General features: G+C 41.7%; 1 protein-coding gene across 1 annotated transcript in view; it reads left to right on the forward strand.

Moving 5' to 3' along the window:
* MRPS18B (mitochondrial ribosomal protein S18B) overlaps positions 1-26,179 on the forward strand; it is a 52,639-nt gene that overhangs the window by 17,962 nt on the left and 8,498 nt on the right. Inside the window, exons 2-4 of the mRNA XM_053722050.1 lie at positions 6,469-6,583; positions 19,117-19,214; positions 25,991-26,059. Coding sequence (XP_053578025.1) covers positions 6,469-6,583; positions 19,117-19,214; positions 25,991-26,059 — 282 coding nt within the window. The remainder of the gene's footprint in view (positions 1-6,468; positions 6,584-19,116; positions 19,215-25,990; positions 26,060-26,179) is intronic.

A 26,179-nucleotide genomic window follows, 5' to 3' on the forward strand; every position in this document is an offset into this window, starting at 1 on the left:
TGAGAGGACTGTGGTTATTAAAATTAGTTTTTATTTCTTCAATCAAAAGTTTGTTATTTTAAACAGCACCGGAGTGTGTTGTTTTTTCTCAGGCAGCATTAGAAGAAGAATCTACCTGAGTTGTGTATGATCTTAGCGGACGTAACTAAGATCCATTTGCTGTTCTCGGCCATTCTGAGGAGCGAGGTAACTTCAGAACAGGGGACAGCGGGCAGGGTTCACCTGCAAGGAGGTATGTTGCAGTATATTATTTTCTAAGGAATGGAATTGACTGAGAAAATACTGCTAATACCCATATAATGTAAGTGCAACCTTAAATGCAGTAGTAGTAACTGGTATCAGGCTGATATGTGTGTATGTTTGCACTGAAGTATTTCTGGGGAATGGCACTTCACTAAGAAAATACTGTATATATATATATATAACTTATAGCCTCTCTGCAGTGAAAGCGACTAGCAACAGGCTTTTTATTAACATCTCATATATTTATATTTAAAACGTTTACTGGCATGTTAATCGTTTTTTCTCTGAGGTACTTGGTGAAAATTTTTTCATGGGCATTATTTTTCCACATGGCTGTCGTTTGTTTTGAATAAAATCAGTTTACTGAGCTTCCCCACTGTTGTAGTATGAGTGGGAGGGGCCTATTTTGGCGCTTTTACTGCGCAGTAAAAATTCAGTCACAAGTCTTCCTGTTCTCCCTGCATGATCCAGGACGTCTCTACAGAGCTCAGGGGTCTCCAAAACTAGTTTTGAGGGATGTAATCACTCACAGCAGACCTGTGAGACTGTGCTTTGACTGTGATAAAAACGTATATATTTTTATTGTTATCCGTTTTTTGGTATTAAGGGGTTAATCATCCATTTGCTAGTGGGTGCAATCCTTTGCTAAATTAATAAATTTAATGTGAAAATTTGGTCTCTATAACTAATCCGGTTCATGTTATTTCAACTGTGACAGTTTTTTGTGTGCTTCTTAAAGGCACAGTAACGTTTTTTTATATTGCTTGTAAATTTATTTGAAAAGTATTTTCCAAGCTTACTAGTTTAATTGCTAGTTTGTTTAAACATGTCTGACACAGAGGAATCTCTTTGTGCAATATGTTCAAAGGCCAATGTGGAGCCCAATAGAAATTTGTGTACTAATTGCATTGATGCTACTTTAAGTAAAAGCCAATCTGTACATGTAAAGAAAATTTCACCAGACAACGAGGGGGAAGTTATGCCGACTAACTCTCCTCACGTGTCAGTACCTGCATCTCCCGCTCAGGAGGTGCGTGATATTGTGACGCCAAGTACATCAGGGCGGCCATTACAAATCACCTTGCAAGACATGGCTAATGTTATGACTGAAGTTTTATCTAAATTGCCAGAACTTAGGGGTAAACGTGACCACTCTGGAGTGAGAACAGAGTGCGCTGAAAATACTAGGGCCATGTCTGATACTGCGTCACAATTTGCAGAACATGAGGACGGAGAGCTTCATTCTGTGGGTGACGGATCTGATCCAAATAAACTGGATTCAGACATTTCAAATTTTAAATTTAAGCTTGAGAACCTCCGCGTGTTACTAGGGGAGGTATTAGCGGCTCTGAATGATTGTAACACGGTTGCAATCCCAGAGAAAATATGTAGGCTGGATAAATATTTTGCGGTACCGACGTGTACTGACGTTTTTCCTATACCTAAAAGGCTTACAGAAATTGTTAACAAGGAGTGGGATAGACCCGGTGTGCCTTTCTCACCCCCTCCTATATTTAGAAAAATGTTTCCAATAGACGCCACCACACGGGACTTAGGGCAGACGGTCCCTAAGGTGGAGGGAGCAGTTTCTACTTTAGCTAAGCGTACCACTATCCCGGTGGAGGATAGCTGTGCTTTTTCAGATCCAATGGATAAAAAGTTAGAGGGTTACCTTAAGAAAATGTTTGTTCAACAAGGTTTTATATTGCAACCCCTTGCATGCATTGCGCCTGTCACGGCTGCGGCGGCATTCTGGTTTGAGTCTCTGGAAGAGACCATTAGCTCAGCTACATTGGATGAGATTACAGACAAGCTTAGAGTCCTTAAGCTAGCTAATTCATTTATTTCTGATGCCGTAGTACATTTAACTAAGCTTACGGCTAAGAACTCCGGATTCGCCATTCAGGCGCGCAGAGCGCTGTGGCTTAAATCCTGGTCAGCTGATGTGACTTCTAAATCTAAATTGCTTAACATACCTTTCAAGGGGCAGACCTTATTCGGGCCCGGTTTGAAAGAAATTATCGCTGACATTACTGGAGGTAAGGGACATGCCCTGCCTCAAGACAGAGCCAAACCAAGGGCTAGACAGTCTAATTTTCGTGCCTTTCGCAACTTCAAGGCAGGAGCAGCATCAACTTCCTCCGCTCCAAAACAGGAAGGAACTGTTGCTCGCTACAGACAGGGCTGGAAACCTAACCAGACCTGGAACAAGGGCAAGCAGGCCAGAAAACCTGCTGCTGCCCCTAAGACAGCATGAAGTGAGGGCCCCCGATCCGGAAACGGATCTAGTGGGGGGCAGACTTTCTCTCTTCGCCCAGGCTTGGGTAAGAGATGTCCAGGATCCCTGGGCGTTAGAGATCATATCTCAGGGATATCTTCTGGACTTCAAAGCTTCTCCTCCAAAAGGGATATTTCATCTTTCAAGGTTGTCAAACCAGATAAAGAAAGAGGCGTTTCTACGCTGTGTACAAGATCTTTTACTAATGGGAGTGATCCACCCGGTTCCGCGGTCGGAACACGGACAAGGGTTTTACTCAAATCTGTTTGTGGTTCCCAAGAAAGAAGGAACCTTCAGACCAATCTTGGATTTAAAGATCCTAAACAAATTCCTAAGAGTTCCATCGTTCAAAATGGAAACTATTCGGACAATCTTACCCATGATCCAAAAGGGTCAGTACATGACCACAGTGGATCTAAAGGATGCGTACCTTCACATACCGATTCACAAGGATCATTACTGGTACCTAAGGTTTGCCTTTCTAGACAGGCATTACCAGTTTGTAGCTCTTCCCTTCGGGTTAGCTACTGCTCCAAGAATCTTCACAAAGGTTCTGGGTTCTCTTCTGGCGGTACTAAGACCGCGAGGAATATCGGTAGCTCCGTACCTAGACGACATTCTGATACAAGCGTCGAGTTTCCAAGCTGCCAAGTCTCATACAGAGTTAGTACTGGCATTTCTAAGGTCACATGGGTGGAAGGTGAACGAAGAAAAGAGTTCTCTATTGCCACTCACAAGAGTTCCCTTCTTAGGGACTCTTATAGATTCGGTAGAAATGAAAATTTACCTGACAGAGGACAGGTTAACAAAACTCCTAAATGCTTGCCGTGTCCTTCATTCCATTCCACACCTGTCAGTGGCTCAATGCATGGAGGTAATCGGTTTAATGGTAGCGGCAATGGACATAGTTCCCTTTGCACGCCTGCATCTCAGACCACTGCAGTTGTGCATGCTAAGTCAGTGGAATGGGGATTACTCAGATTTGTCCCCTATGCTGAATCTGGATCAAGAGACCAGAAATTCTCTTCTATGGTGGCTCTCTCGGCCACATCTGTCCAAGGGGATGCCCTTCAGCAGACCAGATTGGACGATTGTAACAACAGACGCCAGCCTGCTAGGTTGGGGCGCTGTCTGGAATTCCCTGAAGTCTCAGGGATCATGGACTCAGGAGGAGAGTCTCCTTCCCATAAACATTCTGGAATTAAGAGCAGTTTTCAATGCCCTTCTAGCTTGGCCTCAGCTAGCATCTCTGAGGTTCATCAGGTTTCAGTCGGACAACATCACGACTGTGGCATCAACCATTAAGGAGGGACAAGGAGTTCCCTAGCGATGATGGAAGTCTCAAAGATAATTCTCACTCTTGCCACCTATCAGCGATCCACATCCCAGGCGTGGAGAACTGGGAGGCGGATTTCCTAAGTCGCCAGACTTTTCATCCGGGGGAGTGGGAACTTCATCCGGAGGTCTTTGCCCAAATACTTCGGCGTTGGGGCAAACCAGATATGGATCTCATAGCGTCTCGCCAGAACGCCAAGCTTCCTTGTTACGGATCCAGGTCCAGGGACCCGGGAGCGGTTCTGATAGATGCTCTGACAGCACCTTGGAACTTCAAGATGGCTTATGTGTTTCCACCCTTCCCGATGCTTCCTCGATTGATTGCCAGGATCAAACAGGAGAGAGCATCGGTGATTCTAATAGCGCCTGCGTGGCCACGCAGGACCTGGTATGCAGATCTAGTGGACATGTCATCCTGTCCACCTTGGTCTCTGCCTCTGAGACAGGACCTTCTAATTCAGGGTCCTTTCAAACATCAAAATCTAATTTCTCTGAAGCTGACTGCATGGAGATTGAACGCTTGATTTTATCAAAGCGTGGATTTTCGGAGTCAGTAATTGATACCTTAATACAGGCTAGGAAACCTGTTACCAGGAAAAATTACCATAAAATATGGCGTAAATACTTACATTGGTGCGAATCCAAGAGTTACTCATGGAGTAAGGTTAGGATTCCTAGGATATTGTCTTTTCTACAAGAAGGTTTAGAAAAGGGTTTATCTGCTAGTTCTTTAAAGGGACAGATCTCAGCTCTGTCAATCCTTTTACACAAACGTCTGTCAGAAGTTCCAGACGTTCAGGCCTTTTGTCAGGCTTTGGCCAGGATTAAGCCTGTGTTTAAGACTGTTGCTCCACCGTGGAGCTTAAACTTAGTTCTTAACGTTTTACAGGGTGTTCCGTTTGAACCCCTTTATTCCATTGATATCAAGCTGTTATCTTGGAAAGTTCTGTTTTTAATGGCTATTTCCTCGGCTCGAAGAGTCTCTGAGTTATCGGCCTTACATTGTGATTCTCCTTATCTGATTTTTCATTCAGACAAGGTAGTTCTGCGTACTAAACCTGGGTTCTTACCTAAGGTAGTCACTAACAGGAATATCAATCAAGAGATTGTTGTTCCTTCATTGTGTCCTAACCCTTCTTCAAAGAAGGAACGACTTCTACACAATCTAGACGTAGTCCGTGCCCTGAAATTTTATTTACAGGCAACTAAAGATTTTCGCCAAACTTCTTCCCTGTTTGTCGTTTATTCTGGACAGAGGAGAGGTCAGAAAGCTTCTGCTACCTCTCTCTCTTTCTGGCTTCGTAGCATAATACGTTTAGCCTATGAGACTGCTGGAAAGCAGCCTCCTGAAAGAATTACAGTTCATTCTACGAGAGCTGTGGCTTCCACGTGGGCCTTTAAGAATGAGGCCTCTGTTGAACAGATTTGCAAGGCTGCAACTTGGTCTTCTCTTCATACTTTTTCCAAATTTTACAAATTTGACACTTTTGCTTCTTCTGAGGCTGTTTTTGGGAGAAAGGTTCTTCAGGCAGTGGTTCCTTCCGTGTAAAGATCCTGCCTGTCCCTCCCGTCATCCGTGTACTTTTAGCTTTGGTATTGGTATCCCATAAGTAATGGATGACCCGTGGACTGACTACACTTAACAGGAGAAAACATAATTTATGCTTACCTGATAAATTCCTTTCTCCTGTAGTGTAGTCAGTCCACGGCCCGCCCTGTTTTTTATGGCAGGTCTAAATTTTAAATTATACTCCAGTCACCACTGCACCCTATAGTTTCTCCTTTCTCGTTTGGTTTTCGGTCGAATGACTGGGTATGACGTAGAGGGGAGGAGCTATATGGCAGCTCTGCTTGGGTGATCCTCTTGCACTTCCTGTTAGGGAGGAGTTAATATCCCATAAGTAATGGATGACCCGTGGACTGACTACACTACAGGAGAAAGGAATTTATCAGGTAAGCATAAATTATGTTTTTGCAGATAAGCGCACGCACGGTAGACTGAGAAAGCGCCGATTTGCGCATGCAATGTTATTTGTGAACGTGCTTTTAAGATACGTATAGAGCGGGTGGGACCGCTCTATACGTCACCACACAGAAAGATTAGGAAGTAGAGGATGGGAGGAGTTAGCATGGTACTGGTAGGAAATTTAATAATTAATAAAACTTGAAATAATAAAGAAATTGAAAAATTCAACTTAGCGATCTTAGTAGTACAATGTAATAGAATATATTTATGTGTTATAAACGGACTAAGTTTACTTTCACTTTAAAATACCTATAAGCTTTTTTTTTTTTTCCCCACACAGTTTATCTCAGTTTACCCTTTTAGAATATGCACATAACTCAAAATGTTTTATGGCGCATCTGACATTTAATTTCCTGGCATCATGGAGTTGCAGAAAGGACAGCTTTAGTTTGTTTAGAGAATACCCCTTTTCACAAATGTGTTTGTAGCCAAAGTGGAATATGGAGAATAACAGAAGACGCCATTAAAGAGATCTAATTAGGAAACTCCTTCAGACAGAGAGGGTGTGTGACCAGTTTGTATAAGATCTGCAGGCCGGATTCATAGATTATCTGTGTTGATAAATTCGTCTTCTATGTTGTTCTAGGGTCACGTTCCAACGTTGCTGTCTCTAGGCACTCGCCCGCTTACCACTTCAGAGGACCCATTTGACGTTGCTTCTCGTTACAAAGATCAGCCCTGGGAGTACCTGACTAGTGAGGGTAAAAATGTTATCATTATCAGTAGAAAGGTCAAAAATGAAATGTACAGAGGAGCATTCCAATATGAAATAGAAGCATGTATGCAATATACTTCCATTGGCAAAAATGCTTCTTATAAAAGTTATTACTGTCTTTTCTTCTGCAAATATGCTGTAAGGGCCTGTGCACCAGTATTTAACCACTTGACTACTTTAGGACGTTCCATGCCGTCTTAAAAGCGATGGGCTTAAACGCCTTAAGAACGGCATGGAACATCCTAACTTTTGAGGCGTCCTGCTCCATACTAAAACTAAAAGACGGTTGATCCCACTGGGGGGCGTGCCTAGCAATGCAGGCAGTTTCCCAGGAGCCAATCGGCCCTGTTTTTTAAGCACATGATCTCAGTGACGCTCATGTGCTTCATTTTACTTTTTGTTTACAACTGGAACTTAGATACATCGGTCCGTCCTAAAGGGGTTAAACACTAGACTCTCAAATAGTCAGCAGTGGCTTCTATGACACCAATTATGTCTTCAGAAGCAATACACATCACCGCCAGAGTACTGGTGCACAGGCCCTCGTAGCATATGTGTGAACACTGCTGAAAAACATTTTAATAAAAGTCCCACATATAAATCAAGCACTCTGATTGCTCCAGGTATATAAACATTATAAAAAGTGCATTTGTGTACATGCTTTTATGTAACTTGGCTATAATTGATTAGCTCTTAACCCTTTCCCGCCGTTAGGACGTTCCATGCCATCCTAACTGCGCTGGGTTTTAGCGCTGTTAGGACAGCATGAAACGTCCTATCCGTTTCGCTGTACTGATGCCAACGGCGCTTCCTGAATGGGATTGCGACCTGGAGGGCGTGCCCCCTTAACCGATCCCATCGTTGCAATCACGCTATCTCATAAACGATTGCGTGATTTCAAAGTAGACAAATTGCTACCGTCAGGAAAGGGTTAATAATCTAAGCAACACTGCCTGTGTGTTCTGGGTTGTAGAATTCATTAGCAGCTTTAATTCTGTATTTGCTATTGTTCTTTGCACAGCTGCTGCACTGTAAAAAGTCATAAAGTGCTCTTAGATAATACCGGAGGCCGCCATGGTTGCACCTAAGATTGCTCACTCTCATATTTATTTTTTATGCTTAGGTGCTGAGGAATCGGCATCATACAGATTATGTCACTGATGCTGTGCCTCTTAATCTGTGTACTGTGATAAGCACAAGCATGGCTACCTCCAGTACCTAAGAGCTGATGATTACTGCCCATATGTTTGTGTTTTAAAGAGACATGAAACCCAAGTTTATCCTTTCATGATTTAGCTAAACATGCAGTTTTAAGCAACTTTCTACTTTACTCCTATTATCAGTTGTTCTTCGTTTTCTTGCTATCTTTATTTGAAAAATAAAGCTTAGGAGCCGGCCCATCTTTACTTCAGCACCTGGTTAGCGCTTGCTGATTGGTGTCTCAATGAAAATAAACAGCAAGCGCTGCCCAGCGTGCTTGTCATGAATACCTCATGATTTAGATGCTAAGGGGTTAATATTTTTTAGCCTGTGAGCTAAAACATTTGTTTTTCAAGAAGAAATGTGCTGTGTGTTTTCCTTTGATAAACCAGACTCCCCTTATAAATAGTTTGAGTTCCTGTTGACCAAATGTTATTGTATTTGCATTGATGCATCACACCAGTAAGTGTCGGCTCAAGAGACAATAAGCAGTGCACTCTCCCCAGAGCAGATAAGGTTAATAAGAGGGCACTAGTACAATTTGATATGACAACCATGTCATATTTGGTACCAAACTAATTCTCAGGATGTCCCTGTGAAGTTGCTTATATAGGTGAACATGCTGAATATACCTATCAGAGGTTGTAAGGTGTTCTATGATTTCAGCCAAAGGTGCTGAGCTTTATGACCAGTCGTAAAAGAGAGGGGGTGGATATTTCTCTAGCCCCCTCTGTAAGAAGGTTGGCTCAAGTAATCTGATATCATGGAAAGGGGTATAAAATTTTGTGTTTAACATTTAAAGTTGTTCATTCTTCATGGGAGGCTGTATGCTGCAGCGTGAGTGACCCATCTCCCTGGGGCAGATACCATAGCTAGTAAAGTATAAGGTTCTGTTATTTCTCCTTTAAAACGGTTTGCTTGTGTATAATTCTATTTAACATCTTTTTATTAATATTGCTTTGTGCTAATATTTTGCATAATAAAAAAATTCCTTTATTAAGATTTTGCCTTTGTCTAATATTTTAACCACGTTACTGAAAGAGACTCGTAGTATTAGTACTGTGATTTTAGGTTATTTTTTTGCTAAATTGTTTTGTATTCTGGGTTTCCTTAGGATTTCCCATAAAATCGTAAGTGGTGGCAGCTTAGAGAGAGTTTTAGTTTGGGTAACAGTAAAAGGGGAATTTGGGCATTTTTCTAAGTCTAGGACAGACTAGAGAGTGTTGTTAACCCTTGCACCCACTGAACTAAGTCACAGGCTTGCCTGGAGTGGCTGGACTGTGACAGATTAGTGAAAGTGGAAAGGGTTTGTTAACCCTTTCTGGGCCAAGCAAGTGACTGGCGCACGGTTGGTTAACCCTGGACGTCATAGTGCTGATACTGAACCAAAATGGGCTGGCTCCTAAGCTTACATTCCTGCTTTTCAAATAAAGATACCATGAGAACAAATAAAAATTGATTATAGGAGTAAATTAAAAAGTTGCTTAAAATTGCTGCTTTATATGAATCATGGAAGAATACATTTGGGTTCATTATCCCTTTTAATATACCCTTTTATATATGTGCATTTGCATTGGTTTAGAGGGAACATAGGTGCACCGCTTTATAACCTATACAGTTATTTTTATTTATTTTTTGCAAGATTAATTGCTTAACCATTCCTACAATATCTATTAAACTGTAAACACCTTGTTTGTAGATATTTCAGTTGTCTTGTTATAGAATAATATATCAAACATCTTAAAACCATTTAAAATCTTGCTTGCTGCAGTTGTTTTTCAATAGCCTAATTCCACCCATTATTTGCCTCATTTGGAGAAGCCAATCCGAGCTTCTAACCAGGGTAGCTACAGTCATTATGTTCATATAAAGTGCATTGTTTATCTGCTGAAGATGGTTACCCTCTTTTTGGTACGTGAACTAAGGCCCTGCACTGAAATCTTGCTATTCCCTGCTTTTCTGTCATTTTACAACAAATCTCTATGTATGTATGTATGTATGTATGTATGTATGTATGTATGTATGTATGTAAAAGAACACTTTGTAAGTAAGTAGCGCACACATAGACTTTAGCAATATAATTTCAAAAGGTACCTGTATACCACTCACTGTCCGGTAACACGCTGGGGAGCAATTGGCTCAGGGTGTATGGAGATCTGCAGCTGTGGAGACTGAGCCGGTCTGTAGTCAGCGTCTGAGTAAATAGAATATATTCCAATGGATTGTCCCCACTTGTAGCGCAAAAAAATCTCTCTCCAAAGAAAAGTAAAACTTCCTTTATTGTAGTAACAAAAGTAAAAACATGACAGCCTACACACGACTGTAATAAAGCACTTAATGTAAAAACACAGTGTCAGTGATCTGAACCACATGCAGACATGTTTCGTGCAGTTGCGCACTTGATCACTGTGTACTTTTCTTTGGAGAGAGATTTTTTGCGCTACAAGTGGGGACAGTATGTATGTATGTATGTATGTATGTATGTATATGATTTTTCCCAATGTCTCAATTCTAATGTCTAGTTAATTGCCATGTGATGCTCACTCCTTATCAATACTTGCTATAACTCTAAAATTTATAGTTCTTTTATGTCATAGTTTTAACCCCCTCCAAATTTTATTGTCTGTTTACTTAAAGGGACACTAAACCCAAATTTTTTCTTTTATGATTCAGATAGAGCATGCAAATTTAAGCAACTTTCTAATTTACTCCTATTATCATTTTTTACTTGTTCTCTTGCTATCTTTGTTTAAAAAGCAGGAATGTGATGCATAGGAGCTGGCCCATTTTTGGTTGAGAACCTGGGTTATGCTTGCTTATTGGTGAGTAAATGTAAGTCTCCAATAAGCAAGCGCTATCCATGGTGCTGAACCTAAAATGGGCTGGCTGCTAAGATTTACATTCCTGCTTTTAAAATAAAGATAGCAAGAGAACAAAGAAAAATTGATAATATGAGTAAATTAGAAATTTGCTTAAAATGTCATGCTCTATCTCAATCATGAAAGAAAAAATGTAGGTTCAGTGTCCCTTTTAACTCATCTCACCCTGACCAGATTCTAACATTCCAATTGGCCTTACCAACTGTCTTTGATTAGCAATTAAGTAAATTTAGTGGACTCAGCTGACTGCCCTACCTGTATATATTGCAGACTAGCTTGGGGAAGTGCATTGCACAGGGGTGAGTGCATTGGTTACAGGGCTGTGTACTTTTTAACAATAGCATATGTTCACATTTTCAAAGTGAACATTTTATAAGTGAGGCATTAATTTTTAAGAATTATACAAGGATTGGGCAAGACACAAGGCAAGTACTCTTGTAATACTATGTTTTTGCATCTCGTATCCTTTTGCAAGTGCTGCTGTAACACTGTGTCTTATGTGTTTACTTGGTTCCAACTTTCAGAATAATGCTCAATATCTTCATACTCCTTTTTGCTACCTCTTGTCTCTATAACAAACTACATTACTCAATTACTCCTTCTCCCTCTCCACCTGCACTGTTCATTAGCCCATCTCTCTTATACTCACCTTATTTTTGTACTCATGAACTCTACTTATTCCTAAATACTCTCTCTCCCCCCTGCACTTCAGCCAAACAACAGTCTCATTTACTGCAAATCTGCTTCTCATGTCACTCTCCCTCTTGCTCATACTAGCTGCTGGCGACATCTCCCCTAATCCTGGTCCCTCACAACCTCCTAACCTTTCACACCCTTGTGTGCCTTTCAATAGACTTCATAAACTAAACTCTGGTAACCTTAACCGCATTCCTCTTACATCTAAAAACCCCTCCCCCTTCACTTGTGCACTCTGGAACTCTCGCTCTGTTTGCAACAAGCTCACTTCTATCCATGATCTCTTTATCTCCCACTCTCTTAACCTTCTGACTCTCTGCTTCAGACACAGCATCCACTGCTGCACTGTCACATGGGGGTCTCCATTTCAGCCACACTCCTAGGTCTGGCAATAGACAAGGAGGTGGTGTCGGTATTTTACTTTCCTCTCGTTGCACCTTCCAACAAATACAGCCCTTCTCTTCACTCACATTTTCTTCATTTGAAGCACACATGATTCGGTTATTCTCTCCCCTCTCTATACGTGTTGCAGTCATATACCGCCCCCCTGGCTCCCCAACTCAATTTTTACATCACTTTGCTGCCTGGCTTCCTTATTTCCTTTCCTCAGACACCCCTGCCCTCATTCTTGGCGACTTTAACATCCCTCTTGACAATTCCAATGCCTCCTCTGCAATACAACTTCTTCAACTGACTTCCTCTTTCGGCCTGTCACAATGGACTGACTCTCCCACTCACAAAGATGGTCATTCCCTTTATCTGATTTTCACCTATCGATGCACTCTTTCAAATTTAACAAACTCCCCTTTTCCTCTCTCTGACCATCATCTCCTAACTTGCAACATCACTTCCCTACCTACAACTCCCCCTCCCTCTACCCCTCACACCAAACTTCACAGAAGCATTAAGTCACTAGATCTGCTTCAGCTCGCTAGCTCCCTCAAACCTCTCCTCTCATCCATCACCTCCTTTTCCTGCCCTGACCAATCTATCTGCCAGTATAATTCCACCCTTACATCGGTCATTGACACTCTGGCCCCTCCAACCTTAGCTCAGAAACCACACTCTCATCCTCAGCCCTGGCATACTCCTCTGAGTACTTCTGAGCGACATTGGAGGAAATCTCGGAGTTCAGCTGACTTTCTTCACTACAAGTTCATCCTGAACTCCTACTATTCTGCCCTTAATCTTTATAAGCAACAATATTTTTCTAATCTCATCTCTACTCTTTCCTCTAACCCTAAACGTCTGGTCAACACATTCAACACTCTTCTCCGCCCACCCCCACCTCCTAACACAACCTCTCTCTCAGCTCAAGATTTTGCAAGCCACTTCAACAACAAAATTGACTCCATCAGAAGTGAAATCAGCTCTCAACATACTTCCAATCTCTCACCCCCTCAAAAGCTCACGATCACCCAAAACCCAAATATCCAAAAATGCAGCTCTTTTGCCCCTGTTAATGAGGATGAAGTTTCTGCCCTTATACTGTCCTCCCACCTCACTATCTGTCCCCTCGACCCCATCCCCTCACAGCTACTCCCCTCCCTCTCTTCTACCCTCACCCCCATACTCACACACATTTTCAACCTCTCCCTCAGCACTGGTATATTTCCCTCATCTCTAAAACATGCACTGGTTACACCTATCCTCAAAAAACCTTCCCTTGATCCAACCTCCCCTTCAAATTACCGCCCTATTTCCCTACTCCCTCTTGCCTCAAAGCTCCTCGAAAAGCTAGTTTACGCACGTCTATCCCATTTCCTTACACTAAACTCTCTTCTTCTTGACCCACTGCAATCTGGATTTCGTTCCCATCACTCTACAGAGACAGCAATTGTCAAGGTTACCAATGACCCTACTTGCAGCAAAATCCAAAGGCCACTTCTCTCTGCTTATCCTCCTTGACCTGTCTGCAGCCTTTGACACTGTTGACCACCCTCTTCTGCTCCAAACCCTCCAATCCTTTGGCATCTGTGACACAGCTCTCGTGGTTCTCTTCCTATCTGACTAACCGTACATTTAGTGTAGCCTTCTCCGGAGCATCCTCTGCCCCGTTACCACTTTCTGTTGGGGTACCTCAAGGCTCTGTCCTTGGTCCCCTTCTCTTCTCAATCTACACGTCGTCACTAGGTTCCTTAATAAAGTCCCATGGGTTTCAATACCATTTGTATGCCGATGACACCCAAATCTATCTCTCTGCACCAGACCTACCTCCTTCCTTACTAACCCGTGTCACTAACTGTCTTTCTCACATCTCATCTTGGATGTCCTCTCACTACCTTAAGCTAAATCTCTCCAAAACTGAACTCCTTATTTTTCCCCCTTCTTCCAATGTCTCCACCCCCAAAATTTCTATAACTGTTGATAATTCCACCATTATCCCTACCCCGCTCGCCCGATGTCTTGGGGTCACACTTGACTCAGATCTTTCCTTCACGCCTCACATCCAGTCCTTGGCTAAAGCCTGCCGCTTCTACCTTAAAAACATTGCTAAAATTAGACATTTCCTTACACAAGATACAACCAAGATTTTAATCCACTCTCTCATCCTTTCCCGCCTCGACTACTGCAATTCCGTCCTCTCTGGTCTACCTAGCTGCCGCACAGCTCCTTTACAATCCATTATGAATGCCTCTGCCAGACTCATCTTCCTTACTCGTCGCTCTTCATCTGCTGCACCTCTCTGCCATTCCCTTCACTGGCTTCCTCTAGGATTAAACATAAAATCCTCACCCTGACATATAAAGCTCTCAACTGCACTGCTCCCCCCTACATCTCAGAACTTGTCTCTAGATACTCTCCCTCCCGTCCCCTTCGATCAGCTCAGGATCTCCTCCTCTCTTGTTACTTCCTCACATTCACGTTTACAGGACTTCTCCAGACTGGCCCCCATCTTGTGGAACTCCCTGCCTCGCTCCATAAGACTCTCCCCTAGTTTTAACAGCTTCAAGCACTCCCTAAAAACTTTACTATTCAGGGATGCATACAACCAACACTAACCTTTCCTAACGCCATTGCTTTCCCCTTGAACCCCTTAGATTGTAAGCCTATGGGCCCAGCTGTTTTACAGATCGCTTCATAAGAGCCGACTACAACAGTGATACTCTCGGCAGGGCCCTCTACCCACTTGACCCCTACAAAAGCTATCCTGTACACCGACTATGTTTACAGCGCTGCGGAATCTGTTGGCGCTCTACAAATACCTGATAATAATAATAATAAAAAAATTTGGAGCAGGGTTAGCCCTCAGAATTCAGCTGTGAGTTTCAGTTCTAAGAATGGGGAAAATCCACACTTTTCAAAATTAAAGGGACATGAAACCCAATATTTTTGGTTCAGATAGAGCCTGAAATGCTAAACAACGTTCTAATTTACTTCTGTTGTAACATTGTCTTTGTTCTTTTGGTATCTTTTGTTTAAAAGCAGGGACGTATGCTTAGGAGCTTCCATGTGTCTGGAGAATTATATATGACAGCGGTTTTGCTAGAATGTTAGAGGGCAACACTATTTCCTGCCATGTAGTGTTCTGGATGCTACCTAGGTATTCATTACAGAATATAACAGGAAGGAACAAAGCAAATTTGATAATAGAAGTAAATTCAAATTTTTTTTTTATAGTGGTTTGTTCTGTCTGAATCACAAAATATTTGTGGGGGTTTGATATCTCTTTAGTTTACATGAAAAGGGGGCAAGACAAATAATGAAAACGTGCATTGTAAAACAAATTTGCAATATAACTAAACCTTTTTAAATTTTTTTTTTTTTTTTTTTTTTTTTTTTTTTTTTCCCCCCTAACACACACAATATAGATATTTTTCACTGTAACAGGAAACAGAAAGCATAATTAAAAGCTGTCACTTTTGTTCAGGGGTCCCTGATAAACCTGTAAAAAGCAGCTTCTGGACCCCATCATTTAGCATTTAAGATACACAAATATGAGATGACAAAGGTCCCACCAGTAACCAGCGGGATCTGCTATTGCAACCCATAACATCTGTGATAGACATCAGTGGGGGAAAATTGTATCTTTAAAGGGACACTAAAGTCGAAATTAAAGGGATATGAAATCCAAAATATTCATTTCATGATTCAGATAGAGCATGTGATTTAAACCACTTTCTAGTTTACTTCTGTTATCAATTTTTCTATGTTCTCTTTGTATCTTCTGATTAAAAAAAACAGCAGGGACATATGTTTAGGAGCCGGCTCAGTTCTAGAGCACTATAAGGCAGCAGTTGTTCAAGAATGTTATCCATTTGCAAGAGCACTAGAGGGCAGCACTATTTCCTGTCATGTAGTACTAATGTTATACATTAGCAAGAGCACTAGAGGGCAGCACTATTTCCTGTCATGTAGTACTAATGTTATACATTAGCAAGAGCACTAGATGGCAGCACTATTTGCTGTCATGTAGTACTAATGTTATACATTAGCAAGAGCACTAGATGGCAGCACTATTTCCTGTCATGTAGTACTAATGTTATACATTAGCAAGAGCACTAGAGGGCAGCGCTATTTCCTGTCATGTAGTACTAATGTTATACATTAGCAAGAGCACTATAGGGCAGCACTATTTCCTGTCATGTAGTACTAATGTTATACATTAGCAAGAGCACTAGATGGCAGCACTATTTCCTGTCATGTAGTACTAATGTTATACATTAGCAAGAGCACTAGATGGCAGCACTATTTCCTGTCATGTAGTACTAATGTTATACATTAGCAAGAGCACTAGAGGGCAGCGCTATTTCCTGTCATGTAGTACTAATGTTATACATTAGCAAGAGCACTATAGGGCAGGACTATTTCCTGTCATGTAGTACTAATGTTATACATTAGCAAGAGCACTAGATGGCAGCACTATTTCCTGTCATGTAGTACTAATGTTATACATTAGCAAGAGCACTAGATGGCAGCACTATTTCCTGTCATGCAGTAGTACTAATGTTATACATTAACAAGAGCACTAGAGGGCAGCACTATTTCCTGTCATGTAGTACTAATGTTATACATAAACAAGAGCACTAGATGGCAGCACTATTTCCTGTCATGTAGTACTAATGTTATACATAAACAAGAGCACTTTTTCCTGTCATGTAGTACTGTTATACATAAACAAGAGCACTAGATGGCAGCACTATTTCCTGTCATGTAGTACTAATGTTATACATTAGCAAGAGCACTAGATGGCAGCACTATTTCCTGTCATGTAGTACTAATGTTATACATTAGCAAGAGCACTATAGGGCAGGACTATTTCCTGTCATGTAGTACTAATGTTATACATTAGCAAGAGCACTAGATGGCAGCACTATTTCCTGTCATGTAGTACTAATGTTATACATTAGCAAGAGCACTAGATGGCAGCACTATTTCCTGTCATGCAGTAGTACTAATGTTATACATTAACAAGAGCACTAGAGGCCAGCACTATTTCCTGTCATGTAGTACTAATGTTATACATAAACAAGAGCACTAGATGGCAGCACTATTTCCTGTCATGTAGTACTAATGTTATACATAAACAAGAGCACTAGATGGCAGCACTTTTTCCTGTCATGTAGTACTGTTATACATAAACAAGAGCACTAGATGGCAGCACTATTTCCTGTCATGTAGTACTAATGTTATACATTAGCAAGAGCACTAGATGGCAGCACTATTTCCTGTCATGTAGTACTAATGTTATACATTAGCAAGAGCACTAGATGGCAGCACTATTTCCTGTCATGTAGTACTAATGTTATACATAAACAAGAGCACTAGATGGCAGCACTATTTCCTGTCATGTAGTACTAATGTTATACATTAGCAAGAGCACTAGATGGCAGCACTATTTCCTGTCATGTAGTGCTCCAGATGCTACCTACGTATCTCTTCAACATAGAATATTATTGGAATAAAGAAAATTTGATCAAGTCAATTGGAATTTTTTTTTTTTTTTAAATTGTATGCTCTGCTTGAATCATAAAAGAGCATTTTTGGGCTTCATATCCCTTTAGAGCACTTTCACTATCAAACTGTGCACAGTGTTTTTATCTGCACACTTTCTGACGCACCTGCTCCTACTGAGCATGTGTAAGAGATCACACTGTATACATACGAGTCTGTGATTCGCCGATGCCGTCACATGATAAGGGGCGGCCGATTGAATTCATTTTTTAAATGTGTGAGAGGAAAAAAAAAATCAAATATTTAAAATTCAGAGTAAGAGCTTATTGCATTAACATTTTATGTGCTTGTTTAATATGCCATTCTACTGTCATAGGTCACAAGGAGCAATACATTAAAGGGACGTTATACACTAGATTTTTATTTGCATAAATGTTTTGTAGATGATCCATTTATACAGCCCATCCGGGGAGTGTTTTTGTAACAATGTATAGTTTTGCTTATTTTTAATTAACATTGCACTGATTTTCAGACTCCTAACCAAGTCCCAAAGATTTAGGAGAATACCGACGTATACCTACTCAAGCCTGCTCCTGTTTGTGCAAAGGGTCTTTTCATATGAAGGGGGAGGGGTTGAGTGTCTGCTCCTGTTGCTATAGAACCACTTTCAGTGAGTGTTCCAGCTACCCTTTCAACAGTGCTAAATTGGGAGCTTCTAAGTAAGTTTTATATACTGGATTTTTATATCAGTATCTGTGCATCTTATTCTTTATAGTAGTGTGTATCACATGCAGTTCTATGAAAATTGGGGTATACTGTCCCTTTAAGGCAAACAATCTCTAGGCTAGTAATTGACAAGGGCAGACCCCTGTTATAAGAAGTAATTTAAACAGTTTACAAGTCATTGTCTAATTATATAACAAATATTGATGTGGCAGAGATGAGAAGCGCCTTATGCAATAGGTTGTAATATCTAGTTGCACTTGTATTGCAAGGATTGGGCAGTCCCTTGTTTCTTGTGTTTTAGATTCCCCTGGGGGTATTTGCAGCATTAGTGATGGGTTCTCTAGGGATTTATTGTCATTATTTTTGTTTCCCTGATTTTGCTCTGGTAAATGTGACATCACATTTTCATTTCTACCCTGTAGCACATCAAACAGTGCAGATTGTATTTCCCTGTCTAGGTTGGTCCTAGGTAAAACCTTTAGATTCTGGCTTGTTAGTGACATACAGGGAGGGGCTGGAGTTGAGCTGACATACTGATATAAACAGGGAAAGTGCCATGTAAACTGTATTACTGTGGCCAAGTGCCAGTTTAATGTGCCACCTTAAAATGAGGCAGATCAACTAGTGTGTGAAATGATTCTTAAAGGGATAAAATCGACAAAAATGAAATGTGCATGAGTCCATTTTAAATTTGAGATAGAATTAGGAAAAATGCTTCAAGTAAAATTATTACTGGTTGTCTTTGGCATATGCTGCGAGGGCCCGTGCAAACCTTATTAAAAAGCTAACAAACGTCAAAACTTACATTAATTAGTGCGTGATTATATAAAGTATTGATCTCTGCAAATATTAGAGTGAGATGCTTCGAAGAAATGCTGATTCGTAGCAGATGAACAACTTTTTGTGCGCAGTTACCAATTTTCCTGCTGGTCATGGGCGCTGTTCGGACACGCCCCTCATAACTAAACCTTTTTATATTGAGAGCTCAAGGTGTTTGTTGCGCTTTTTCTTATCTACACGCTAACACATGCACAATTGTCTTGCTCAATATCTATTGTTAATATAAACCACTAGCGATATATCATTTATGCATTATGTATATATTTTTTCCGTCTATTTCTAGAGTACGTGCAGCGTTATGGCAGCCAATCAGTATGGACTGGTTACAGGAGGAACCACAAGGGACCAATCCCACCTCAGAAAACCCGCAAGACCTGCATTGTGAGTCATGAACTGGCGTTTAAAGGGACTAAAGTATAGTTTAACTAGACCTAAAAGTACAAAAGATAAAGCTGTAATATGTTAGGGCATATATCTAACCCCTTATTGCATTGTTTCTAGTGTATAACTATGTGTTTAACACATCCAAAGGATACTCAGGGGCAGCAGTCTGGTGAGCCAATGACAACAAGCATATGTGTGTAGCCACCAATCACCAGCTGCGCTTTGTTTCCTGCTCTTAGAAAGTATTTTTATAGAAAAAAACAAGACAATGCAATAGCACTTAGAAAAAAAAACAAAAAACTACAGCTTATTTGAAGTTCAGACTAACACATTTCAAAGTTATTTCTATTTCTGCTCCCCTGTACCATGTGACAGCCATCAGCCAATCACAAATGCATATACGTCTATTCTGAATTCTTGCACATGCTCAGTAGGAGCTGGTGACTCAAAAAGTGTAAATATAAAAAGACTGAGCACATTTTGTTAATGGAACTAAATTGGAAAGTTGTTTAAAATTGCTGCTGTATCTGAATCATGAAAGTTTAATTTTGAATTGAGTGTTCCTTTAAAGGGACATTAAAAATAAAAAAATGCTACACATGATGAATTCAAAACAAAGATTAACAATATAATAATATACTTTCTCCAACATAGGTGTGTCCGGTCCACGGCGTCATCCTTACTTGTGGGATATTCTCTTCCCCAACAGGAAATGGCAAAGAGCCCAGCAAAGCTGGTCACATGATCCCTCCTAGGCTCCGCCTACCCCAGTCATTCTCTTTGCCGTTGTACAGGCAACATCTCCACGGAGATGGCTTAGAGTTTTTTAGTGTTTAACTGTAGTTTTTATTATTCAATCAAGAGTTTGTTATTTTAAAATAGTGCTGGTATGTACTATTTACTCGGAAACAGAAAAGAGATGAAGATTTCTGTTTGTATGAGGAAAATGATTTTAGCACCGTAACTAAAATCCATGGCTGTTCCACACAGGACTGTTGAGAGCAATTAACTTCAGTTGGGGGAACAGTGTGCAGTCTCTTGCTGCTTGAGGTATGACACATTCTAACAAGACGATGTAATGCTGGAAGCTGTCATTTTTCCCTATGGGATCCGGTAAGCCATTTTTATTACGATGGTAAATAAGGGCTTCACAGGGCTTATTAAGATTGTAGACTTTTCTGGGCTAAATCGATTCAGTTTTAAAACATATTTAGCCTTGAGGAATCATTTTATCTGGGTATATTTATATTATATTGATATTATAATATCGGCAGGCACTGTATTAGACACCTTATTTCTCTGGGGCTTTCCCAAAGCATAAGCAGAGCCTCATTTTCGCGCCGGTGTGGCGCACTTGTTTTTGAGAGGCATGGCATGCAGTCGCATGTGAGAGGAGCTCTGATACTTAGAAAAGACTTTCTGAAGGCGTCATTTGGTATCGTATTCCCCTTTGGGTTTGGTTGGGTCTCAGCAAAGCAGATACCAGGGACTGTAAAGGGGTTAAAGTGTTAAAACGGCTCCGGTTCCGTTATTTTAAGGGTTAAAGCTTCCAAATTTGGTGTGCAATACTTTTAAGGCTTTAAGACACTGTGGTGAAAATTTGGTGAATTTTGTACAATTCCTTCATGTTTTTTCGCAATTGCAGTAATAAAGTGTGTTCAGTTTAAAATTTAAAGTGACAGTAACGGTTTTATTTTAAAACGTTTTTTGTACTTTATTATCAAGTTTATGCCTGTTTAACATGTCTGAACTACCAGATAGACTGTGTTCTGAATGTGGGGAAGCCAGAGTTCCTGTTCATTTAAATAAATGTGATTTATGTGATAATGACAATGATGCCCAAGATGATTCCTCAAGTGAGGGGAGTAAGCATGGTACTGCATCATTCCCTCCTTCGTCTACACGAGTCTTGCCCACTCAGGAGGCCCCTAGTACATCTAGCGCGCCAATACTCCTTACTATGCAACAATTAACGGCTGTAATGGATAATTCTGTCAAAAACATTTTAGCCAAAATGAACCCTTGTCAGCGTAAGCGTGGCTGCTCTGTTTTAGTTACTGAAGAGCATGACGACGCTGATATTAATATCTCTGAAGGGCCCCTAACCCAATCTGAGGGGGCCAGGGAGGTTTTGTCTGAGGGAGAAATTACTGATTCAGGGAACATTTCTCAACAGGCTGAACCTGATGTAATTGCATTTAAATTTAAGTTGGAACATCTCCGCATTCTGCTTAAGGAGGTATTATCCACTCTGGATGATTGTGAAAAGTTGGTCATCCCAGAGAAACTATGTAAAATGGACAAGTTCCTAGAGGTGCCGGAGCTCCCAGAAGCTTTTCCTATACCCAAGCGGGTGGCGGACATTGTTAATAAAGAATGGGAAAGGCCCGGTATTCCTTTCGTCCCTCCCCCCATATTTAAAAAATTGTTTCCTATGGTCGACCCCAGAAAGGACTTATGGCAGACAGTCCCCAAGGTCGAGGGAGCGGTTTCTACTTTAAACAAACGCACCACTATACCCATAGAGGATAGTTGTGCTTTCAAAGATCCTATGGATAAAAAATTAGAAGGGTTGCTTAAAAAGATGTTTGTTCAGCAGGGTTACCTTCTACAACCAATTTCATGCATTGTCCCTGTCACTACAGCCGCATGTTTCTGGTTTGATGAGCTGATAAAGGCGCTCGATAGTGATTCTCCTCCTTATGAGGAGATTATGGACAGAATCAATGCTCTCAAATTGGCAAATTCTTTCACCCTAGACGCCACTTTGCAATTGGCTAGGTTAGCGGCTAAGAATTCTGGGTTTGCTATTGTGGCGCGCAGAGCGCTTTGGTTGAAATCTTGGTCGGCTGATGCGTCTTCCAAGAACAAGCTACTAAACATTCCTTTCAAGGGGAAAACGCTGTTTGGCCCTGACTTGAAAGAGATTATCTCGGATATCACTGGGGGTAAGGGCCACGCCCTTCCTCAGGATCGGCCTTTCAAGGCGAAAAATAGACCTAATTTTCGTCCCTTTCGTAAAAACGGACCAGCCCAAAGTGCTACGTCCTCTAAGCAAGAGGGTAATACTTCTCAAGCCAAGCCAGCTTGGAGACCAATGCAAGGCTGGAACAAGGGAAAGCAGGCCAAGAAGCCTGCCACTGCTACCAAGACAGCATGAAATATTGGCCCCCGATCCGGGACCGGATCTGGTGGGGGGCAGACTCTCTCTCTTCGCTCAGGCTTGGGCAAGAGATGTTCTGGATCCTTGGGCGCTAGAAATAGTCTCCCAGGGTTATCTTCTGGAATTCAAGGGACTTCCCCCAAGGGGGAGGTTCCACAGGTCTCAGTTGTCTTCAGACCACATAAAAAGACAGGCGTTCTTACATTGTGTAGAAGACCTGTTAAAAATGGGAGTGATTCATCCTGTTCCATTAAGAGAACAAGGGATGGGGTTCTACTCCAATCTGTTCATAGTTCCCAAAAAAGAGGGAACGTTCAGACCAATCTTAGATCTCAAGATCTTAAACAAGTTTCTCAAGGTTCCATCTTTCAAGATGGAAACCATTCGAACTATTCTTCCTTCCATCCAGGAGGGTCAATTCATGACCACGGTGGATTTAAAGGATGCGTATCTACATATTCCTATCCACAAGGAACATCATCGGTTCCTAAGGTTCGCATTCCTGGACAAACATTACCAGTTCGTGGCGCTTCCTTTCGGATTAGCCACTGCTCCAAGGATTTTCACAAAGGTACTAGGGTCCCTTCTAGCGGTGCTAAGACCAAGGGGCATTGCAGTAGTACCTTACCTGGACGACATTCTGATTCAAGCGTCGTCCCTTCCTCAAGCAAAGGCTCACACGGACATTGTCCTGGCCTTTCTCAGATCTCACGGCTGGAAAGTGAACGTGGAAAAGAGTTCTCTATCCCCGTCAACAAGGGTTCCCTTCTTGGGAACAATTATAGACTCCTTAGAAATGAGGATCTTTCTAACAGAGGCCAGAAAAACAAAACTTCTAGACTCTTGTCGGATACTTCATTCCGTTCCTCTTCCTTCCATAGCTCAGTGCATGGAAGTGATCGGGTTGATGGTAGCGGCGATGGACATAGTTCCCTTTGCGCGCATTCATCTAAGACCATTACAACTGTGCATGCTCAGTCAGTGGAATGGGGACTATACAGACTTGTCTCCGAAGATACAAGTAAATCAGAGGACCAGAGACTCACTCCGTTGGTGGCTGTCCCTGGACAATCTGTCTCAAGGGATTACGTTCCGCAGACCAGAGTGGGTCATTGTCACGACCGACGCCAGTCTGATGGGCTGGGGCGCGGTCTGGGGATCCCTGAAAGCTCAGGGTCTTTGGTCTCGGGAAGAATCTCTTCTACCGATAAATATTCTGGAACTGAGAGCGATATTCAATGCTCTCAAGGCCTGGCCTCGGCTTGCGAGGACCAAGTTCATACGGTTTCAATCAGACAACATGACAACTGTTGCATACATCAACCATCAGGGGGGAACAAGGAGTTCCCTAGCGATGGAAGAAGTGACCAAAATCATTCTATGGGCGGAGTCTCACTCCTGCCACCTGTCTGCTATCCACATCCCAGGAGTGGAAAATTGGGAAGCGGATTTTCTGAGTCGTCAGACATTGCATCCGGGGGAGTGGGAACTCCATCCGGATATCTTTGCCCAAGTCACTCACCTGTGGGGCATTCCAGACATGGATCTGATGGCTTCTCGTCAGAACTTCAAAGTTCCTTGCTACGGGGCCAGATCCAGGGATCCCAAGGCGGCTCTAGTGGATGCACTAGTAGCACCTTGGACCTTCAAACTAGCTTATGTGTTCCCGCCATTTCCTCTCATCCCCAGGCTGGTAGCCAGGATCAATCAGGAGAGGGCGTCGGTGATCTTGATAGCTCCTGCGTGGCCACGCAGGACTTGGTATGCAGATCTGGTGAATATGTCATCGGCTCCACCTTGGAAGCTACCTTTGAGACGAGACCTTCTTGTTCAGGGTCCGTTCGAACATCCGAATCTGGTTTCACTCCAGCTGACTGCTTGGAGATTGAACGCTTGATTTTATCGAAGCGAGGATTCTCAGATTCTGTTATCGATACTCTTGTTCAGGCCAGAAAGCCTGTGACTAGAAAGATTTACCACAAAATTTGGAAAAAATATATCTGTTGGTGTGAATCTAAAGGATTCCCTTGGGACAAGGTTAAGATTCCTAGGATTCTATCCTTCCTTCAAGAAGGATTGGAAAAAGGATTATCTGCAAGTTCCCTGAAGGGACAGATTTCTGCCTTGTCGGTATTACTTCACAAAAAGCTGGCAGCTGTGCCAGATGTTCAAGCCTTTGTTCAGGCTCTGGTTAGAATCAAGCCTGTTTACAAACCTTTGACTCCTCCTTGGAGTCTCAATTTAGTTCTTTCAGTTCTTCAGGGGGTTCCGTTTGAACCCTTGCATTCCGTTGATATTAAGTTATTATCTTGGAAAGTTCTGTTTTTAGTTGCGATTTCTTCTGCTAGAAGAGTCTCAGAATTATCTGCCCTGCAGTGTTCTCCTCCTTATCTGGTGTTCCATGCAGATAAGGTGGTTTTACGTACTAAACCTGGTTTTCTTCCAAAAGTTGTTTCTAACAAAAACATTAACCAGGAGATTATCGTACCTTCTCTGTGTCCAAAACCAGTTTCAAAGAAGGAACGTTTGTTGCACAATTTGGATGTTGTTCGCGCTCTAAAATTCTATTTAGATGCTACAAAGGATTTTAGACAAACATCTTCCTTGTTTGTTGTTTATTCAGGTAAAAGGAGAGGTCAAAAAGCAACTTCTACCTCTCTCTCTTTTTGGATTAAAAGCATCATCAGATTGGCTTACGAGACTGCCGGACGGCAGCCTCCCGAAAGAATCACAGCTCATTCCACTAGGGCTGTGGCTTCCACCTGGGCCTTCAAGAACGAGGCTTCTGTTGATCAGATATGTAGGGCAGCGACTTGGTCTTCACTGCACACTTTTACCAAATTTTACAAGTTTGATACTTTTGCTTCTTCTGAGGCTATTTTTGGGAGAAAGGTTTTGCAAGCCGTGGTGCCTTCCATTTAGGTGACCTGATTTGCTCCCTCCCTTCATCCGTGTCCTAAAGCTTTGGTATTGGTTCCCACAAGTAAGGATGACGCCGTGGACCGGACACACCTATGTTGGAGAAAACAGAATTTATGTTTACCTGATAAATTTCTTTCTCCAACGGTGTGTCCGGTCCACGGCCCGCCCTGGTTTTTTAATCAGGTCTGATATTTTATTTTCTTTAACTACAGTCACCACGGTACCATATGGTTTCTCCTATGCAAATATTCCTCCTTAACGTCGGTCGAATGACTGGGGTAGGCGGAGCCTAGGAGGGATCATGTGACCAGCTTTGCTGGGCTCTTTGCCATTTCCTGTTGGGGAAGAGAATATCCCACAAGTAAGGATGACGCCGTGGACCGGACACACCGTTGGAGAAAGAAATTTATCAGGTAAACATAAATTCTGTTTTTTTCTTTAAATGATATGTTTAAATCTTGAACAAATAAGTGTAACACTTTTTTGCTATAAATTAATGTGCAACGTCTTGTAATAACTAGTTACTCGAACAATCACGTTGGGCAATAAAGCAGTGTCAGGCTAGTCTGGAGTCTGCTGGATTTCAAAGAGATAAATTAAAGGAAAAAGTGGATAAAACAAATAATGAAATATATTCAAAGATTTACACTTTACATAATAAAACATTTTTATAATTTTTGTCTGTTAGAGAGGAGGAAAAGTCTGCGGAAATCCTTGTCCAATTTGCAGAGACCAGAAACTTGGCCTAGATTATAGGGTATGTATAGGAACCCACATGCATTTTGTACGTTGTTTTATACTCGACAGACTCCTTTTCTCCAACATAGGTGTGTCCGGTCCACGGCGTCATCCTTACTTGTGGGATATTCTCTTCCCC

Source organism: Bombina bombina, chromosome 7 (genome assembly GCF_027579735.1).
Source record: "Bombina bombina isolate aBomBom1 chromosome 7, aBomBom1.pri, whole genome shotgun sequence".
Classification (NCBI taxonomy): domain Eukaryota; kingdom Metazoa; phylum Chordata; class Amphibia; order Anura; family Bombinatoridae; genus Bombina; species Bombina bombina.